This window comes from Athene noctua, chromosome 18 (genome assembly GCF_965140245.1).
Source record: "Athene noctua chromosome 18, bAthNoc1.hap1.1, whole genome shotgun sequence".
Classification (NCBI taxonomy): Eukaryota; Metazoa; Chordata; class Aves; order Strigiformes; family Strigidae; genus Athene; species Athene noctua.
This window is the reverse complement of record NC_134054.1, coordinates 12,097,401-12,115,923: the sequence shown is the minus strand read 5'-3', so window position 1 is coordinate 12,115,923 and position 18,523 is coordinate 12,097,401. Positions and strand designations below refer to the sequence as shown.

The 18,523-nt window shown below is 49.2% G+C and overlaps 1 protein-coding gene across 2 annotated transcripts in view; it reads right to left on the bottom strand.

The window, feature by feature from the left end:
* Positions 1-18,523, bottom strand: part of MAP2K6 (mitogen-activated protein kinase kinase 6) — a 42,908-nt gene that overhangs the window by 3,232 nt on the left and 21,153 nt on the right. For both annotated transcript variants that reach the window (XM_074921944.1, XM_074921945.1), the window contains exons 2-11: positions 14,452-14,518; positions 13,453-13,501; positions 11,023-11,136; positions 9,379-9,498; positions 8,478-8,594; positions 7,975-8,026; positions 5,743-5,870; positions 4,958-5,035; positions 3,930-4,069; positions 995-1,040 (exon numbers count right to left, since the gene is read on the bottom strand). In XM_074921944.1, coding sequence (XP_074778045.1) covers positions 995-1,040; positions 3,930-4,069; positions 4,958-5,035; positions 5,743-5,870; positions 7,975-8,026; positions 8,478-8,594; positions 9,379-9,498; positions 11,023-11,136; positions 13,453-13,501; positions 14,452-14,518 — 911 coding nt within the window. The remainder of the gene's footprint in view (positions 1-994; positions 1,041-3,929; positions 4,070-4,957; positions 5,036-5,742; positions 5,871-7,974; positions 8,027-8,477; positions 8,595-9,378; positions 9,499-11,022; positions 11,137-13,452; positions 13,502-14,451; positions 14,519-18,523) is intronic.

The following is an 18,523-nucleotide window of genomic DNA, read 5'->3' as shown; positions in this document are numbered from 1 at the left end:
GCCTGAGGAAATTCTGTAGCTGTTCCCACCCTTAACCCAGAAAATCTTGTCAGTGACACCGGACAGGGGTGAGCGTGTAGGGATAGGCAAGCGTTTGGGTCAGGATCTTCAGAAATAACAAAGTTAGGCACCTTTAGCAAAATCAGGTGAGAGTAAAGAAGGGACTGGATGCCTTATGGGTGCTTATGCTGTTAGGAGCAGCAGGATCAATACCAGAAAGTCAGGAGAGACAGAGGCCGTGAAGCTGTGGAACCCTAGCAGAAAAATCTCACCACAGACCCTGCTCTTGCCAGCTCCAGCCCAGAGCTCTGGCTGAGTACACACCAGTGTCTGCACCGCGGGGAGTTCATCAGCAGTTAAGTGCCTCTGACCTCAAAGCCCTGCACTGCCTTGCATTTCCCCTGTCGTAAGCCTTTATCAGCATTTTCTTCCTTAGTTACTCCTCTGTTCTAGACATGCTCACAGCAAACAGTCTCTAAGCAGCAGATGAAATTCAATAACCGGAATTATTAGTCACAGACTCATCTCTGTCCCTAACATCCAGGAACTACTCTGCCCAAAAGCCTCCTCTCCAAGGCACCGTGACAGTAAAGTCTAGCAGGCCACTCAGCTCCTGCAGCCCACACGGAGCATCTGTGGCGCATCCATTGCACTTAGGTGTCTGAAGGCATCACACCAACCCAAGAAGAGGATTTTATCCTTGCTGATTCTTTGCAGCCTCATTCTTGTCCCTTAGCAAATTTGTTAACTGCTTTTACATATTTTTCTCCCTTGATCTGACTGGAATAGCGCCTGAATGACATTTCAAAGAGCGTCTCTGATTTGTGGTCACCCTCCCAAGACCCTGAAGTGCCACGATTCTCACATCTGTAACGAAAATAGAGATGCTAAGTATCCCAAATCACCAGTCACAATGGGAAACCCTGTCCTCAGCATCTCATTGTAATCCATCTCAGCTCTGAACCAATACACTGCTCGATGCAGGCACACTCACCATAAGCTCTGGGTATGTTGGCCGTTCTTTGGAATTCTTCTTCAAGCTTTAACGAAAAAAAAAAAGAGGGAAAAAAATTTAAAGTTACGCTCTGTACGCAAGGCCATAAAATTATACCACGACAAAAGCAAAGTTTCAAGTCCTGGTGGAGTAAGTTTAACTACTCATCCGTACATTGAGCAAACAGCTTAGGCCTTGAGGACACCTACAGCCAACACAGCCTGCACACAGTTCCCCGCAGGGTGCACAGTGCTGGGTACACACCAGTGCAGTGAGCTCAAGCTCAAACAAGAGATCCGGAGACACCGTATCTACCAGTCAAGACACTGCCTGTTCCTGGGGGCCAGGTACATTTGGGTTTTTGTGTACAATCCAGTAGGCCAGCAACAAAGAGAATGGATACAGCCTCCAACCTCTGATTGGGAGCGGTGACCGAGTGGCTCCAAAGCACGTGTACAACTATTTGTTTACCACCATGCTGTTATCAGCAGGGACGGTTACATGGGACATCCTTTTTTTTCTCCTCTCCTACAACAGATGGCTCTGGGGGGTTGTAGCTGGAAGTTATTTTGGTTTCCCTCCAGCAGAAAATAGCTTTTAAAAGACAGGACGTAATCTCTACTCACTTCCTGACAGTGCATTTAGGGGAAAGACACTTGGAGCAACTTGAAAAGATCTTCACACACGTACACGTCGGTGGCGGGGAAAAGGTGTCACACTGAGCAAAACAAAAGTGAGAACCTCGGCAATGATAAGTCGCTCCTCTGCTGGGATTTGCCGGAGCCCAGAGGAAGCAGAAGACACACACTGAATAGATATTTCCTGCTTGCTGTGTGTAGCAGGCTCATGTTTAGTGTCATGTTGTGAATGAACAGAGGAACCTAGTAACGATACGTGCCAATATTGCCGAACTGAAGGTATGGGATGTGTCACATCCTCTGGGCTCAAAAGCAGCCCAAGCCGAGATGCTAAGGTGAATTTGAAGATTAGGTGTGTCCAGAAGCAGAATTTGGCTATAATCCTCTTAATTTAGACCCTCTACAAACAACCACCTTGTTCTCAGGTTACTAAATACCAGGAAATCTGGTGACAAGTTACAAATCAATGTAAATCTTCAGGAATGAAGAGCCATATTTGGATCTGATCCTGACTCAGACATCCCAGGAACTTTTCCGCAGTGACCACAGGTAGTCAGACTACTGCTAGCCCAGGCAGATGGTGTGATTCTCTCTGCAACCTCTTGAGTTTGCGATAGGCCTAAGACAGGCCAATCTCAATACACCGAGCTGATGCGACCCGGTTCGGTGGCAGAAGAAATTCTCAGACTCCAGCAAGACAAAATTAGTGCAATCTGGAGCCAAAGCACACTTTTCCAAGTCCATGCCACTCTGCTGGCGTTGAGGGATCTGCAGTGATCCTGGAGGATAGGACTTGCAAAGGGAAAACCACTATGTGCTCCCCAAAGCATGAGCTTTCAAGGCACGAGTGCTGCTCTCGGGGTCATTCTTCTCACTGCAACCATCACGAACAGCCGTGGGTATCTTACTTCTACATCAGCCCACAGCTAGAGCTGCAAGACACCATGCTTGCAAAAGCAAAATATTCCGTGGGGAACAACAGCCTGCCTGGCACAAACAGACAACTTTGCAATAACAAGTAGCGAGCCAGCAGCACGGGAGAAAGGCAGCTGGTCCAAAATCTCAGCGTGGGCCTTGCAAAAACAGCGGGCATTTTGTGAGAGGGTTTTTTTCAAGCCAGCTCCCACCTCTGACAGACACAGAGCAGTGTGGGCACGGGCAGGTATTCCCCAACGCAGGTTGGCAGAGAGGCATGCAGCTGAATCACAGGGACCTCAAAAAACATCCTTGAACAAGACTCTGAAGAATCTGAGTGTCGGTACTTAAAGTCCCTGGGCAGAAGTGGTTGATAATCCCCTTCCTGGGTCACAGCAGAGCCGGCCGGGCTCCAGGCCCTGACGCTGGCAGCTCGGGAACAGTCTCACATTTCTGTATTTGTCGATCTGCCGTCCTTTCTTGGCTACCACGCAAACCCACCATCCACCTGCCAACTTGGCAAGCCGCGGATGGCACTGCAGCGCCTGGAAAATAAAAACGCCTCCCAGGCGGTTTCCAGGGAAGCTGGAGGGAGAAGCAGTCAGGAGCCGCAGGGCCGCCGCCAGCTCTCTTTGAACCGTACGATGAGGGCAGCTGTGAGTCTCCTCGGGTGCTGGGAGAGCCTGTGCTTTTATGCAGCTCTCGCAACCTCCAGACAGCGCGCATCTGCTCCAACCCTTTTCCTACGCCGCAGCCAAACTCTCCCGCTGCTTCCAGTGCCGAGTCCCACGGAAAGCAGCACAGCAGCCGGAGGGCCCCAGGAGCGGGACGGCCGCTGACAGGGGCCACCACGGGGCAAACTCTGCACCTCCCCTGCCCTCAGAGCTGTGTCCTCCCAGGAGCGGGAGGCAGGAGGACGCAGCCATCCTGCACCCTGCTCCCCGTCCCTGCCCCACGCCAGACCCACACCTGCCCGTGCTGCTGGCCCGGCCACAGACACCCCGTGCTGTTGATGTGGGGGCAATCGGATTAAGAAAGTCTAAATCCCTTCCTCCTGCGTGTCCCCTCAAAGCAACCAAGCCCATTCCTCGCTTCCTCAAGGCGGGGAGAACCCCCACAACCTCTGGCAAAGGGTGCGTGTTGCCTGCACAGCACCAGGCCCCAGCCCAGCCCTCACAGATCAGTGAAGCCATGATGGCCCACTCCTTTACCCACGGGGATGTTTTGTTCAAAAATCTGCATTCTACCCCAGAGAGACGCCTGTGGGGACAGGGACGCAAGAGGCCCCTGGCATTTGCCCTCAGCCTCCCCACAGCATGGCGGAGGCAAGCACGGCTGGGATGAGCACGACCAGTGCGAGCAGGGCCGAGGGGGTATTTTACCATTGCGAGGTAAAATCAACGAACTCTGCCGAGAACTTCTCTGCTGGGAGCTGCGGCGACGGCTCCTCCACCACCTGCTTGAGCTGCTGGAAGGGCGTCCCCCAGGAGTCGTAGGGAAAGCGCAGGATGGCCAGCTCGATCTGGGGAGACAGAGCCCACGCCTCAGGCATCAGGGGCAGACACCCCACAGCTGCCCTCCAGCCCCACAGATTTCGGATCAGGGGCAGACACCCCACAGCTGCCCTCCAGCCCCACAGATTTCGGATCAGGGGCAGACACCCCACAGCTCGCCCTCCAGCCCCACAGATTTCGCATTCCTGTGTGCCCACCCAGGGGGGTGGGGTTTTTTTTAGGCCCCACACAATTACGTGGCATTTCATTTCCTCACGCCACCTGGTCACAACATTTTGCTTAACCTCCCCCAGCAAAAGGGAAAGGCCTGAGGAGATCCAGAAGTCTCCATATTCAGTCCTCCGTTACCCTCGTGTTCGATGTCGCTTGGGAAATGTCAGAAGTTAAAAAAACAACCCCACGTTGCAAAGGGGAACTGTGCTATAAAATGACTCCACAAGCAGATGGATTCCCCCTAAACGCTGCGTGGGAGATGCCATCCATCCCTCCTCTTCTGAGGGGGACTTTGCTAATTGCCAAGTGCTGAGAGTATTTTTCTGTGCTGGAAATCCAACCTGCTCCAAGGCGACAGACGAGCGGTGCCGGACACCCTCGCCTTAGCCCATGCTGCCATCTCCCGGCAACCCACGGCCACGGCAGCGGGGACGTCCCCAGCGGGGTGGCACCCCACCAACACGTGCAAAGACAGCGAGATGTTGACAAAGCAGCTCCATCCTCCTTCCCCGCAACCCTGCGCCATGCTCCCTGGTACCCCCGGAGCTGTATTCCCATTCCCACCCCACCACCTTTCCAGGGAACTGGTGCCAGCACTGTCAGGGGGGCTACGGGGAGAAAAATGAATCCACGAGCAACATGCAATCCTCCTGGAATCGCTGCCAGCCCCCAGGTCACCGTACCATTGTGATCCCCAGGCTCCAGATATCAGATTTGACGCTGTACCCCTTCTGGTTTAGCTCCGGGTTAATTCTTTCAGGCTGTGAACAGAGATAAAGATGACTGAGGAAGAGGGACGGCCCCAGTGCAATGCCCACACCCAGAGCTCACCAACCTCAGGTTGGTCTTTCACAGTGGCAGGCCAGGACCATTTAGCCCATGGCACCAGTTTGGTTGTCACAGGCCAGATCTGGTCCCACACCCTGGCCAGTAAGGGCAGGCAATGAAATGGGTCACCAGGAGCTGATGGTACCTGTGCCAGGGGCTGGGGCAGTGGAGCTGACCCAGAACATCTGGCACGTGGGATGTGACAAGTCTCAATTCTCCAGGACCATTTTCACCCTGTGCAAGTGCTCCACAGGCAGCAAATCCTGAACAGCAGCTCCGAGGAGTGTGACGGACCCAATCCCTGGGGACTGTTTTTCCTCCCAGACAGAAAGTACTATTCTCCCCATAGGGCAAAACAAAAAAAATGCAACATGGAGTAATTAGAGATCCTTCCCCAAGGTCACAGGGGGATAAGGCAGCAGGAAGCTGTGCCCATGAGATCTGATCTGACCTGTGAGATCCATCTCCCGTCTCTGCCCCTTTACAAGTAACCTCAGGGATACGCCTTCCAAAACGAGTCCCCAGCACACATGCCAGAGGCTGATCCTTCCCCCTTTAGGATGACCCGATGCCCAGGCTCATGTTCCTCTGGCCGTCCCGCAGCAGCTTTCACACGCAGTTTCTCCGCGGCTCAACTTACAGCCATGTAGGGTTTGCATCCTGCATCCATGGTTTTAGCAACCGAGTCAACGAGGTAACCGCTAATTCCAAAATCGCACATTTTCACCTGCCCCTGCGTATTGATCAACACGTTAGAGGGCTTTACATCTGCAAGAAGGGAACACATAGCACAGTCACTGTCACGCGTGGGTGGCGGTGCCAAGCCAAAAAAAAAGGCAAAGAGCTTCCTATCAGCAGAGGGCACCAAAGGTGCCTGTGCAAACCCCTGCGCTTCGTGCACGCCAGAAAACCCGGCTGGCTGCGGCTATTGCAAGCTCGGGTGACTGCCTCAGGGGCCTGTCATATGTCCTGCAAGTGTCCCTCCACTTGCAGACTCCTCTCTCTGATTTGGGGGAGTGGGAGGTAACCCTGCACGTAACCGTCGTATCCCACTGCGCTGGGGATGGCCACGGACGTCAGAGCGCTCTCAGGGGAACAGCTCAGCAGGGCTGGGGGCATCTCCAGAGGATGTTTGCAAATGGCTGGAGCTCTGGCAAGTCCTCAGCTGCATCTGGTCTCATGCCAGCAAAAGGAAAAAAAACCCCTGGGGAAAGGATGAGGGGTGGGCAGGAAAGGGTGAAGAGGAGCGGGGGCTGCAGGGGAAGGAGGGAGCAGTAAACTGAGACAAGGATCAAGATTTCAGAAACGGCCTCTAATTTTAAGGATACCAAGCTTGAAGGCAATGTGAACAGCAGCAGGCGTGTGGGTGCTCCACACCTTATGGAAATGAGGCCAGTGTCTCATCTATTTATTACTGCCAGATTTATCTGCTTCCCATCAACGGCCTTATAATCCTTAGTGCATTCACACTTGCATCATGCTCATGAAGGCAGTTATAATCACCATCAGAAAGGGAAATTAAGGCACAGAAAGATGCTAGTATGTGATATCCACGAGAGCAGGGAGGTGCTTTCCTGCACAGCAGGCAATCACTCCATGTGAGGCTAATCTCAGATGAAATCTCAACACCGCGCTCTCAGCCCAGGCCACCCTGTTTTCTCTTGTCCCAGCACTGATCCTCAAAAGGGAGCAATCCTGTCCCTGTTGCCACCCAGATATAAGAGGTCTCTTCTGTCAGAAGTTCCTCTGTCTACATGTGATAAACTATTAAATAGAAGACCTGAAACACCATCCGAAGGAGGCCAGAAGCTGCTTTCGAGTCCTGCTTATTAGAATTGGGTGGTTTAGAGTTCGTTAACATCTGCTCTCTAATCAGCATTTTTCAATCAAAAGCTTCATGTATCTGAGATCCTCACCCATCTGTAACTAGGCTGAAATAAGACAATTTTCAGTGGCAATCAAACAAGTAAACAGAAATCCAGAAGCCAAGCAGCATTTTCCACCTACTGTAAATGATACAGAAGGCAGAAACTCAACCCCCAGCCACAGGCAGAATGTACAAAATGTGACTGCCTGCTCGAGCTGAACTCTGTTTGCTTCAGATGCTCCTTTCCCTGGCACTCACACACTCCAGAGAGGGCTTTTTCCTCCTCACAACAAATTGAAAATGACCCTTTAAAAATAAAGGCGTCACGCAGCAACACTGCAAATTTGTTTCTTTCTCAGTGTGTTCATGGCATCTTTGAGATGCTCTAGAGGGGAAAAACGTCCGAAGAGTTTAAGGAGGGTATTTATGACTTCCCTTGAGGCTACCGTACCTATTAAACTATTCTGCCCCACCAGTGCTCACGCAAGCCCACAGAAGGGGATGAGGATGGTTAGATCCCTGCAGGAGGCATCACGCTGGCATGGAGATGCCTCTCACTGCACATCAGCGTGGAGCCATCGAGCTCGGGGCGAAGCCTTTGCAAAGCCTGATCTAAAGCCCACCAAGGTCAGACAGAAAAGTCTGGTTTAATTTTGCAGAGGTGTTGAAGCAGACAATGGATTCAGTCTGTGCACGAAGGGAAATGCAACCCAGGAGGAAATAGCCCTTTTTTCCTGCCAGCACAACCAGGCTGGAGCTCACTACTCCTCCGGCTTGGGGAAACGCTGGGACCAACGTGCAGCTTTTAAAAGGCAAACCAGCAGACATCTCCTCTGACTAGGTTTTGCTAGTCACGAGATGCTGGGGAATATTTTTGCTGTCAAAAGTCCATTTTATCTGGGAGATTTTGGGAGCCCTGTGCCCAGCCACAAGGCCAGCCCTTGCGAGGCTGAGAGCGTGCGGGGCAGACACCAGCATGGTCACGGCTGCGTGCCTGGCACTTACCTCTGTGGATCACGGAGAGCTTACTGTGTAGATGTTCTAGTGCTTTTACGATCTGAAACAACAAATCTAGAGTGAATCACAGCTGGCAGCACCATGCTGAGGAGGAAATGTTATCTGGCTTCACCCACCCCATCCTCACCAGACCTGCTTAGAGGGAAGAAACTACATCTCCCACAAGTCCTGCACCCTCACAGCAGCCCAAGGTGACCCCCCAGGGATCTCCCAGGGGCTCTGAGACCCTCATGAGAAGGCAAAGGAGCTGCAGGACCCTCCCCACATCTAACACTCTGCCATGTCTAAATTTTATGTATATTTTGGGTTATTCATGGCTTATAAGTAACATCGCCTCAGACCAGATACTGGAAGCCTGCTAGCAATGTCCACAGGGGCTGGCCCATGGACCATGCTCTTCCTGGTGCAAATACAGCAGGGAGCTGGCTTAGAAGACTTGGTTTAGAAGAGAAACACCCTTTCCCTTCCCTCCTCACCCTGCTAATACTCACAGAGACAGCTATTTTCCCTAAGATGTCCTCAGGAATCGTCAGGCCTTTGTCAATGACGTGTTTGTAGAATTTGTCCAGTGAGGTATCCATCAGCTCCATGCAAATCCATACATCTCCCTGGAGGGTAAAGAAAGCAAATATCTGCCTACTGGAATGAAACATCTTTTCCTTTCACAAAGGTCTTTGGCACTTGCCCTTTGCTGGCCTGTTTGCCTCTTCCTTGTCTTCTAAAACACAGTCAGAAAAACTGAACTGGGCTTTCTTTTTCCCTCCTCTCCAGCTGGAATTAAGTGCTGTCCACCTTCACCACCATTCAGGGTGTATCTTCTGCTGTCTTTTCCCAAAGCAGAGTCATGGTGATTTAGAAGCCCAGAAAGTTATTGGGACTGAGGCTCCTACATGTTCAGGTCACTGCAAACACTCAGCCAGGAAAAGTTCAGCTCTGCAAAGCTATGCTTAAAACTCTTCAATAAATCTTGCTTTTCAGAGCTTTCCACATTTTTCCTCCATGTGGCTTTCTCATTGCAAGTCAGGACAATATTAACACTAGCAGAGCAGGCTGTGAGGTGGTGTCCTCGGTGCCCGGCCGTCCCCATCACTCAAACTCCCTACCAAGCCCCAGCATTTCGGCACAGAGGCCTCGCACATTCCTGGCACTGGGGCTCGGCTGCCCTTGGCTCCCCCTCATGTGGGACTGTGTCTCTCCTCACTCGCCAAGAAGTAACTGCGTGTAACAGATCCTTAGGCCAGGATTAAGCAAATCCATACTGTACCAAGTCTCCATGTCTACATGGGAGATTAAACCCCTGGCACTTGGAGGGAGCCTAGGCATGGGAATTCAGAGCCTGGGAAAGGATCCAGTCTCCCAGGGGCAGCACGGCTGATCTCCAGGATGCCATACCTCTCGGAAAAGTGCCCCGTAAAAGGTGACAGTGAAGGGGCAATCTACCGTCCTCATGGAGATATCCAGATCCATCAATAACCTCTTCTGCTCCTGGCTGTTCACTGTGGCTCGGATCCGCTGGAACACAAAGCATTTTAGCGTTGGCTGACAGCACCTCCATCCCACAGCCTACCTGTGCTGGCCACAGTGCCCTGACATCACACCTTTACCCTTTTATCTCACCTTTTTGTGTCACCCTTTTACTACACCTCTTTGTGACAGGCACATCCCATGCACAGCGCCCGTGGTAGGAGCATCCCAGTGCAACAGAGGTGGCTGAAGGGGATTGATCTCACCTCAGCCCAAACTGCAGGGGATTGAGCTCTGAGCTCTTCCCTGCTAACGCCACTGGTTTTGCAACAGCCAAAGCTCACTGAGGGTTGGGAGAGGAGAAAGGAGCAGGAAATCAAATTCTAGGCTGGTGGAAACCTGTGACTTTTGGAGCTGCGGTGGACATCAATTTACATTAGCAGACTTTGGTCACAAGAGAGGGCCCCAGCCCTGCGGCCAGAGCCCGTGCACTCCCCGTGGCTTTGGAAAAAGGACATTTCCCAGCGTCCCAGGGAAGAGATGTCAGTTATGTAAAATACCTGAAGACCCTCAGCTGGGAAGCACCACAAAGGGACATGACACAGTCTAACACAGGTCACACATATTCCAGGCTCCTTGGCCAGAGCCACTCGAGGTCAGGAATGTGACAGAATTAAACTGTTCGGCACCGTAGATCCAAGTGATGGCCTGAATGTTCCCACCGTGGTCTTCTGCAGTTTGGTGAGCACCCAAGAAAACAAAACAACCAAACGCAGAGCACAGAGGCCCTGAGACACATCCCAGCATCCACAGCAAAGTCTATCCACAACTGAGGAGCTAAGAATTTTCCTTCAGTTTGCTCATAGCTTCCAGCTCTACATCTTTTTTTTTTTTTTTTTTTCTTATTCTGAGAGGAAACGAGCTAAAATTCAGCCAAGCAAAATTTGGTCCTTCCCTAAATACAAATTTTCCCATGACTACTTCCCTAAGCTGCAAGCTTATAAATCTAAACTGTTGTTATGAAAACTTTTCATAATGGTATCTACAAGCCTGTCATGAATCAAGATCCCACTGTAGCAGACAAAATGTGAAAATCCCAACAAAAATTTCCTGTTCCAAAGAGACTAAAAAAGTCCCAGCTGAAGAAAGTTATCTTATGCAACTAAATTTACAGTATGCTCTTCTTTACAATTAAAAATAGTGTGCAGAGCCCTGAATAGCTATGTTAGAAAAAACACACATATTTTAAAAAATTATGGCAAATAGCTTATAAATCCTAGCAAAACCAGGTATATTGTAGACAAAGGTGAACAATATGTTTGTATGCACTACAATTCTGGAAGCAGGTTGAACATCATGCTTTTAAAACACAGCCCTTTTCTTAGTTAAATGGCCCAAATCTACCTCAGCACTCTTTGTCCCTGGGTAAAAAAAAAAAAAAGGATTTCATAAGGGAAGAAGGAAATTTCATGCGTCGGAAGAAGCGAGGTTAGAAACGTGCATGGAGGAGAGCGCAGAGGGTGTCCACACACAACGACACAGACCGAAAGCACCTCGGGAGGCTCACTCTACCTTCACTGCCATGATCTGCCCGCTAGGCATGTGCCGCATCTTCTCCACCACCCCGTACGCACCTCGTCCCAGCTCGGAGATGGGCTCCAGGTCATCAGCTTTCACCTCAAAGTTCTGCAGGGGGGAAAAAAAAACAAAACAAAACATCAGCGTGCAGGTGGCTGCTGTGCGTATGTGTGATGCAAGGAGCGAAACGCCCCTAAAATCTAAAATCATCTAGCCCTGCTTGGCACGTGAATTCACTCCTGTGCATCCCTCTCCCGATCTGTGTTCACGAGGCCTGGAACAGGATGATGGTCCTCTGAGGGCTGGGATGGAAAACCCCACAGCAGCTTCTCCCCTCAGAATCACCTTCAGTTTTTTCGTTGGGGTTTTTTGTTTGGTTTGGTTTTTTTTCCCTTCCATCCTCCTCCTCCCACAAACAATCATGGAAATATCTCCAGGTTTTTTTACAGCCTGTAAACGCTGATTTCTCCAGACCTGTAGATGGGCCAAATAGCAGCCGAGTGTGCCCCATTTTTAAACCACGGAGGATTTATTTTGTCTAGCTTTCAAGATCTCTTTCTCCCGGCCTTACACAAAGGATGACTTTGTTTGGAGCCCTGCATTCTAACCTGCCCTTCTCCCTTCTGCTGCAATATTGTGCAGCAGCTCTATTTTTTGCTTATTATTATTTTTGGATATTTAAAATACGCCTTTGCTACTAAAACCAGCCATTCTGTTTGCTGAACGCACAACCACATCAGTCAATCATCCTACAGAAAGAAGCGGGTTATAATGAACTGATTCACGGTGCATAATCCCACACTGCTTTTTGCCGGCACAGCAGAAAAAAAAAAAAAAAAAAAAAAAAAAAACCTGCAGCCTGAAATGTGCTGGCTGGGGATGGCACAGAGTGCAGGGCCCATACACTGCGTTACTGTGAGCTCGGGCTCCCGGGCAGTCACTCGCAGCTACGTTGCCTGCAAAAGGAGCCCTGACTAACATTTTTGTGTAACAGCAGAGATTTAAGCATCTCTGACTGCCTGACACTGCTCCTACTGTTCCACAGGACCCTCTCCAAAAAAGCACTTTTGACTCTCTCAAGGCCACTCTTAAATTTAGCAGAAACGTTGAAAGGGAGAGGGGGAGAAGTGGCTTTCCCTTGGGATCAGGGAAAGAAGCAGCACATCCCAAAGGTACTTGGCTGGACAAAGAGGTGACAGATCTATGGGAAACACAAGCCATGGCATGTCAGTCCCTCCGAGATAGCCCCATATCTGTGTCTGTAAAAAAGCCTGAGTTTTGTAAGCGCGTTTCTCTTTTGAACTCTCCAACACGGGCTCTCTGCCTCCGTGCATGGAGCCTTTTTGGAGCACTTGTGCTTTTCCTCATCCCGGGGACTGCAGGGGAGAAATGATTTTCTTGGAGCGGGCGCTCGCTCTAGCAGCAGGCATTTTCTCTGCCTCAGTGCTGCACCATTTTGCTCCAGAGGCATCTCACACTCTTTCCACCTTCCAGCCCCTGCTCCATGCCAGGGAAAATACAAAATCCAAAATGAAAAAAAAATTAAAAAAGCATTCAAAGATAGACATTATAAAACACTATTGGATGAGTGTTTCACTTCACAAATTAACTCGCTGACACTGAGGCCTCTCTTTTGCATCTAATAAATTTATTGCTCAGCTTCAAAGTGCTTTTATGAATGCTGCTGTGCCATTTTCTCCTATCAAAATAGCTGTCCTCAGTTTTGGTTTTTCCCCACTATTTTTTTAGAACATCAGGTGGATTGGTTTCCATGCTCTCAGAAGGATTTGCTTCCAGGACAGGCAGATCTACCCTGAGTTAGGCTCCAGATGAGATGGCCTTCAATATTAGCAAAGGGAAATACTTTGGATGAAGGCTTTAAATCAGCAAGGGAACCGCAAATGAGAGTAAAATCTGCTGTCAGCAATCCCCTTGTTTTATAATCATTATTTCCAGGGGATTAGCTGCACTTTATTGAGGCAAGACAAGAATTTCCAAGGTGGAAAACATGAAGGGGACCCAGGTGTCATGGGATGCAGAGGGTGAGCATGTGGGGGCATGTTCATAAAGCGGTGACAGCCAGGTCACGCTGCAGGCGGCCACGGGGCCATGGGCCCCACGCAGGCAGCCCCTGGAGTTGGAGAAGCACAAACACCAGACGGTGGTCGGCTCTCTAAGGCTGACGGTGACCGTCAGGGCTCACACCAGCCACCAGGCTGGCTCTTCCCAGCTTTTACTCATGCAGCGACCGCCCCGCGTTTCACACAAAATGGGTCGTTGTTTTTAAATAGCTAATATTTCTTAATATGACCCTTTCTTTTGGCTGAAATTAAGCGATCTCACGAGCAGCCTGCCTGGACAAGCAGCCAGCTCAGGATGGCCACCTGTCCCCAGAGGTCTCCTCACATTAACTCCTAGTCTTACCTCCTCGCCAATAGAGATGCAGGCTTTGGAGTCTAGATCTCTGGGTGGCCTGCGGGAGAGAAAAGGGAAACAATGTGAAATGTTCCTTATGAAGATCAATTTTTCCCTCAATGAGTAAATACAACACCCCTTGTCCCCCAGGCCGTCCCCTCACACCTTCAGGGCAGCAGCCCTCGCAGCCCTGAGCAGCCTAACCTGTCTCCTAGCTTTGCAGGAGCAACAGATACAGCCAAGATCCATAAAGTCACCCCAAAAAGGGGTCAGGAAGGAACCTACTGGAGTTGGCATTTCTCACATCCAACTTCCCCATGCAGGAACCCGGAGAGATTCACTGCAAAAGGCAAGCCAGGTGGCAAGCGCCAAACCTCCGCCAGCCTGTATGAAAAATGGATTAAACAGGCGTAAAGGTCTAAAACCACTGTAAATGATTACCCAAGTCACACAGCACGGGTTGACAGGCTAATAAAAGTCAATCCTCAAGGAAGCAAAGAAAACCAAGCAGGCTGGAGTTGCACAAATTGCCTTAAAAGCACAAGGTTTTCTTTTGCGAGGCTGAGTATGGAGGGAAGGGGATGCATTTTTATGCCTTGACCAAATGCATGTTACTCAAACTGGGTGGCAGAAGTGCCACATCGGTTAAAATTGGGTGCCCATCCTGCTTTTTTACTTTTCCTGGGCACATCATGAAGCAGCACAAGACACACACGGGCAGTGATGGGTAGAGGGTGATGGGCTGAGACCCCCCTGCTTGTACCTGAGGCTGCAAGAGGAATACAAGGGCTGTTATTATCCCTGATGGTGCCAAAATTAATGTAGGTGTTTTGCCCCTGTTCCTCAGGAAGGCTCCCCCTTATCCCAGAGCTGGAAGCACAAGCCCCGGGTGCTGGCTGTGACCGGCCGCTGGCCCCTGGCCGTGGCAGCGCAGGCGCTAGCAGAGGCTGGAAGGCAGCTGGGGTTCGTGGTTTTCTTTTTATTCTGCCTTAGTGTTTGCAGACTTACGTGGAGCTTGTCTGTGGTTGCTCAAATGCTTCTTTAGGAATTTTCAGCCCAGGGTTTCTCTTCTTGCCTGTGAAACGAGAAAGAGGCAGAATTAAAGAAAGGCGCTTTTTTTGTTGTTGGTTTGGTTTGGTTTAATTTGCAAAACACAGCTTGTCTATATTTGTTGACCTTATTTAACATAAATGCCCGGCCAGGCTGGTGGTGTAGACTCGGGGCACAGAGTTCAAAACATAAAGTGTCTTTGTTCAGTAACGCTTCACTTAGACCTGCAAGGTCTGGCTGCCAACTTGGTACAGAAAACAGGCAAGAGCTCTGGCAAAGGCAGGCCATGTGAAAATGCAAAGTGAAAGGTATTTCTCCTTCGTCAGCCCTACCCACGTAAGATCCCTTAAAATGTTTCTCAGATTTTAAACCATTCCAGAGACATAACTGTGAACCCTGGCAGGATTAAAAATCTTTTAAAAATTGAATCTGAAAGTCCAGAACCAGATTCTGATTCTGTTTAAATGGATGTTTCACTTCTTGGTCATTAAAGTTGTGCAAACCCAGCAAAAATAAAGCAGAATTAAGTTTACAGGCTTCAAAGCCATTTGTTTCTGTTCACACTGACCAGCCAAGCTTTTCTGAGCTGGATGAAGCTCAAGCTCTGAAGTAGTTCAACTGCAGGCTCTCCTGTAAAGGGGGTCCAAGCCGGCAGACACAAGAGCCAGGCAGACTAGAGAAATACAAGAACCTTTTTATGACTAAACATATACAGCCACATTTCAGCATGGGGTTTTGAATTCATGGATAAAATAACCTGAAAACATAAGTCATGTCACCAAAACCCCAAGGTAAACATCTGGCTATTTGGCTGTGTAATAAAATCCCCGGTCCCCCCAAAACAGCACAAGCATCTAATTTAGGCGTTAAACATTTTTAACCTAACAATTTGCATCAATTACTGTCTTTCTTTTAAGCATGAGTTTTACTCTCTAGACCCAACACTCTCTTTCAAACTTTCCCTATACATGACTGAGTTTGTTTTCCGTCTTGACACAAACTCGTGTCAATAAATGTCTGTGCATCCTTGTGCTGGGGGGGTGCTAGATCAAAGTGCAGGCACCCAGAACTGAAAATGACCTTTTCGAAGCAATTAGTCAATTCAGATTGCCGGTCTTTTTTCTTTTTTTTTTTTAATCTTTCTTTGTTTTCCTTTGTCTGCTCCAAAAGACAGGATCGCACTCGCTCCTTTTGGCAAAGAGTCATTCCAGGATGGGATAAGCTTCAACAACCCAACTGACACCTCGTGGGAAAAGCATTTACTGGAAACCACTGTGCACACTCACTATTGTCATTAGAAATCTACAGAGCTGCAAATTTACAAAAGGAGGAGGAAAAAAAAAAAAAAAAGCCAATTCTCTGCTCCAAGGAGCTTCCAGTCTAGCACAGAAAAGGCAAAATAAAAGAAGCAAGGTCACTCAGAAGCATGAAGAACTCTCAGTTTTCCCAAGAGGTAAAAGCTGGCCTACAAGGAAACAAAAATCATCGTATAAACAAGTGGAGGAATTTCTACAGTTAGCAGAGCTGTTCTTTGACCCTCTTCTTTCTAGTTTTCTTAGTTGTACTATCAAGGTCTCTTGAAGGCACAACCGAGAAGCAAGCCCTGCTGTGTGAGATGCTCTAGATACCATTTCTTGCCCGTGCTGCGCCAAGTGCACATCAGATCCAACAGGATGCTAAATGGGCAACCGTGTTCTTGATGTTGTCATGTTTTAGCTAAAAAAGGAATCTCAAAAATACAGGTCTTGCAGCACAAGCAAACAAAAACCCCTCTTTCTCTGGCAGCTGCTAAGTCTGCCATACCAGTGATCTCTCTGGCTCCAAAAACCTGCCTGCATGCTCTCGCAGTTCAAGCAAACAAGACAACCACAGGCACAAGAAAAGCAGTATCTTCAGCCTTAGTTTGCACGTGGGAATTAAGACAGGGAAATTCACCGACTTGCCCATGGAGTCAGGAACTGCCTCTTCAGCTCTAGAGCTGAACTCTTCCTATTAACACTCACCAGCCGTCTCCTGGCATCCTTCTACACGTCAACCATTCATCCACATCGCTGCAACGACATTCACGCAACCACCAAAATCAAAAGAGAAACAAGCACAGATTTGCTCTGTTCTTCCCATTTTATGTTTGTTTTCTTTTTTTCTTCGTGGATTTACTTGCACAGTCCCACGTGCTGTACCTGAACCTCAGGAACCTGCTCTCAGGCAGCTCTGGGAGGGTGAAAATGAACCTGCTGGAAATTAACCTAATTTGAACGTGAACCAGAACAGGTTGCACAGCATTTAGTCTTATCATGGTTCACAAGTGGTGTCAGCAGAAGAACTAGATAGCAAAATGCCAAACCCAAATAAATATTAAAAGCCTTCCGCCTTCTGGTGAAATAAAATCTGCACTTTGGGGAGTTTATTTTCCTTGTCTCTTCTTCACAGAATACAATATTTTGAAACTTTGCCATTTTTTTGAAGCACAATCTGTTCGCGTATTCAAGTTGCCAAGACACAGACACAGTTTAACATTCTTTGGGGTTTTCTTTTCAAGAAAAAAAAGAAAGCAACAACAGTAGCAAGAATAAAACACAGATTTCAGATGGCACTAGGAGAAGGGATTGCAAACGGGAATTGCCACAGCCGGGACTTGCACCTGCAGCACCCACTGTTCCTGCGGGATGAGCTCAGGGTGCGGAGGGGAAAGCGGTTCCCTCGGCACCACAGCTCACAGCACGGGCGTTTAATGAAAGTCTCGGGCTGCGATCAGGCAATTTCATGCCTCTCAACTGGATCAGGCAAACTTTCTGAGCTCCTTTTGTTACAACATGCAAAAGGCTTGTCTCTCCAAGCCTTCTGGGGCCAGTGTCTGCAAGTGTCTCGCAGGATGCATTTGCAATCTTGAACATGATACCGCCTTAAAACCAGAAGCATGGAGAAGCAGCCAGCACCGCTCTGCAGAGCCGTGGCTGCCACCCCAGGGACCCCTGGAACCCGGGTCCCCCCCTTGCCCCATGCCCCAGCTCCCCAGCTCCCAGCTGCATGTGGGGGAGAGCTCAGCTGAGGCTCTTCCGCTGCTCTAAAAACAAAGGGTTCAGGTCACACATGCTTGAAGGAGTTTCTCCCCAAAAGCAAACACTGATGCTTAGAGAGCTTTTTTTTAAAAAAAAAAAAAAAAATTGGAAGTCCCAAGATCAGTTCTCTTCAATAATAACTGCCAAGCAAGTATCTTGCTGTCAAAATAAAATCCCCCAGTTTACCATAGCAGGCACCGGCTTTGAAAGACAACGCTGTAATAAATTGCATTTTGCAGAGAAAGTAATCTGTACAGGAGCTCAAAATGTGGAGGCAGCTTAATAACATACCAAATTGAACGTTACCTGTTCCATCCACCAGAAAAAACAGTATTTTCCATAGTGTTTTTATGATTCATTATTATTTTTAGCTTTGCTTCCTGAAGAAAATCACATGTGTGTATTTGACAGCCTGTGACCCTTGTGGCAAGTGTAAATCCACTGGCCAATTTCAGCCCTATCTGACAGAGAAATTGAGCTTTTGGAGATTGCAAATCTGACAAGAGGAGGTGACAAAACAAAGTCCCCAACTCAAGAGGCAGGCTGAAGCACAAAAACAACCCACGGCAGGCACCAGGCATCCATGTTCAAGCCGCGCAGAAGCCCTGGGTGTCTCAGACATCAAAATAACAGCACGAGGCTCAATCCTGAGGCACAAACCAGCTGGGGCCTGAGCATCGGTGCAACTCCCCGGGATCTGCAATAAGGAAAGCCCCAGAGAGAGGCATCATACACAGGGTGAAGTCTAAACATGCCTCCTGCAGAAAGTTCACAGGCCTGGTTGATCAACGGATGGGATCGTACATCTACTGCCCGGCATCCAAAAAGTCAGGAGTTTTCCACGTAAACAACCACTGGTGGCTTTCTCGTCTCTGATCCTTCAAGCTAAAACTCATCTGACAGCTCTCCCGGCAATTTTCCGCACAGAGCCTTCCACAAGCGCTTGACTCAAAAGCCACGTTTGAAGAATA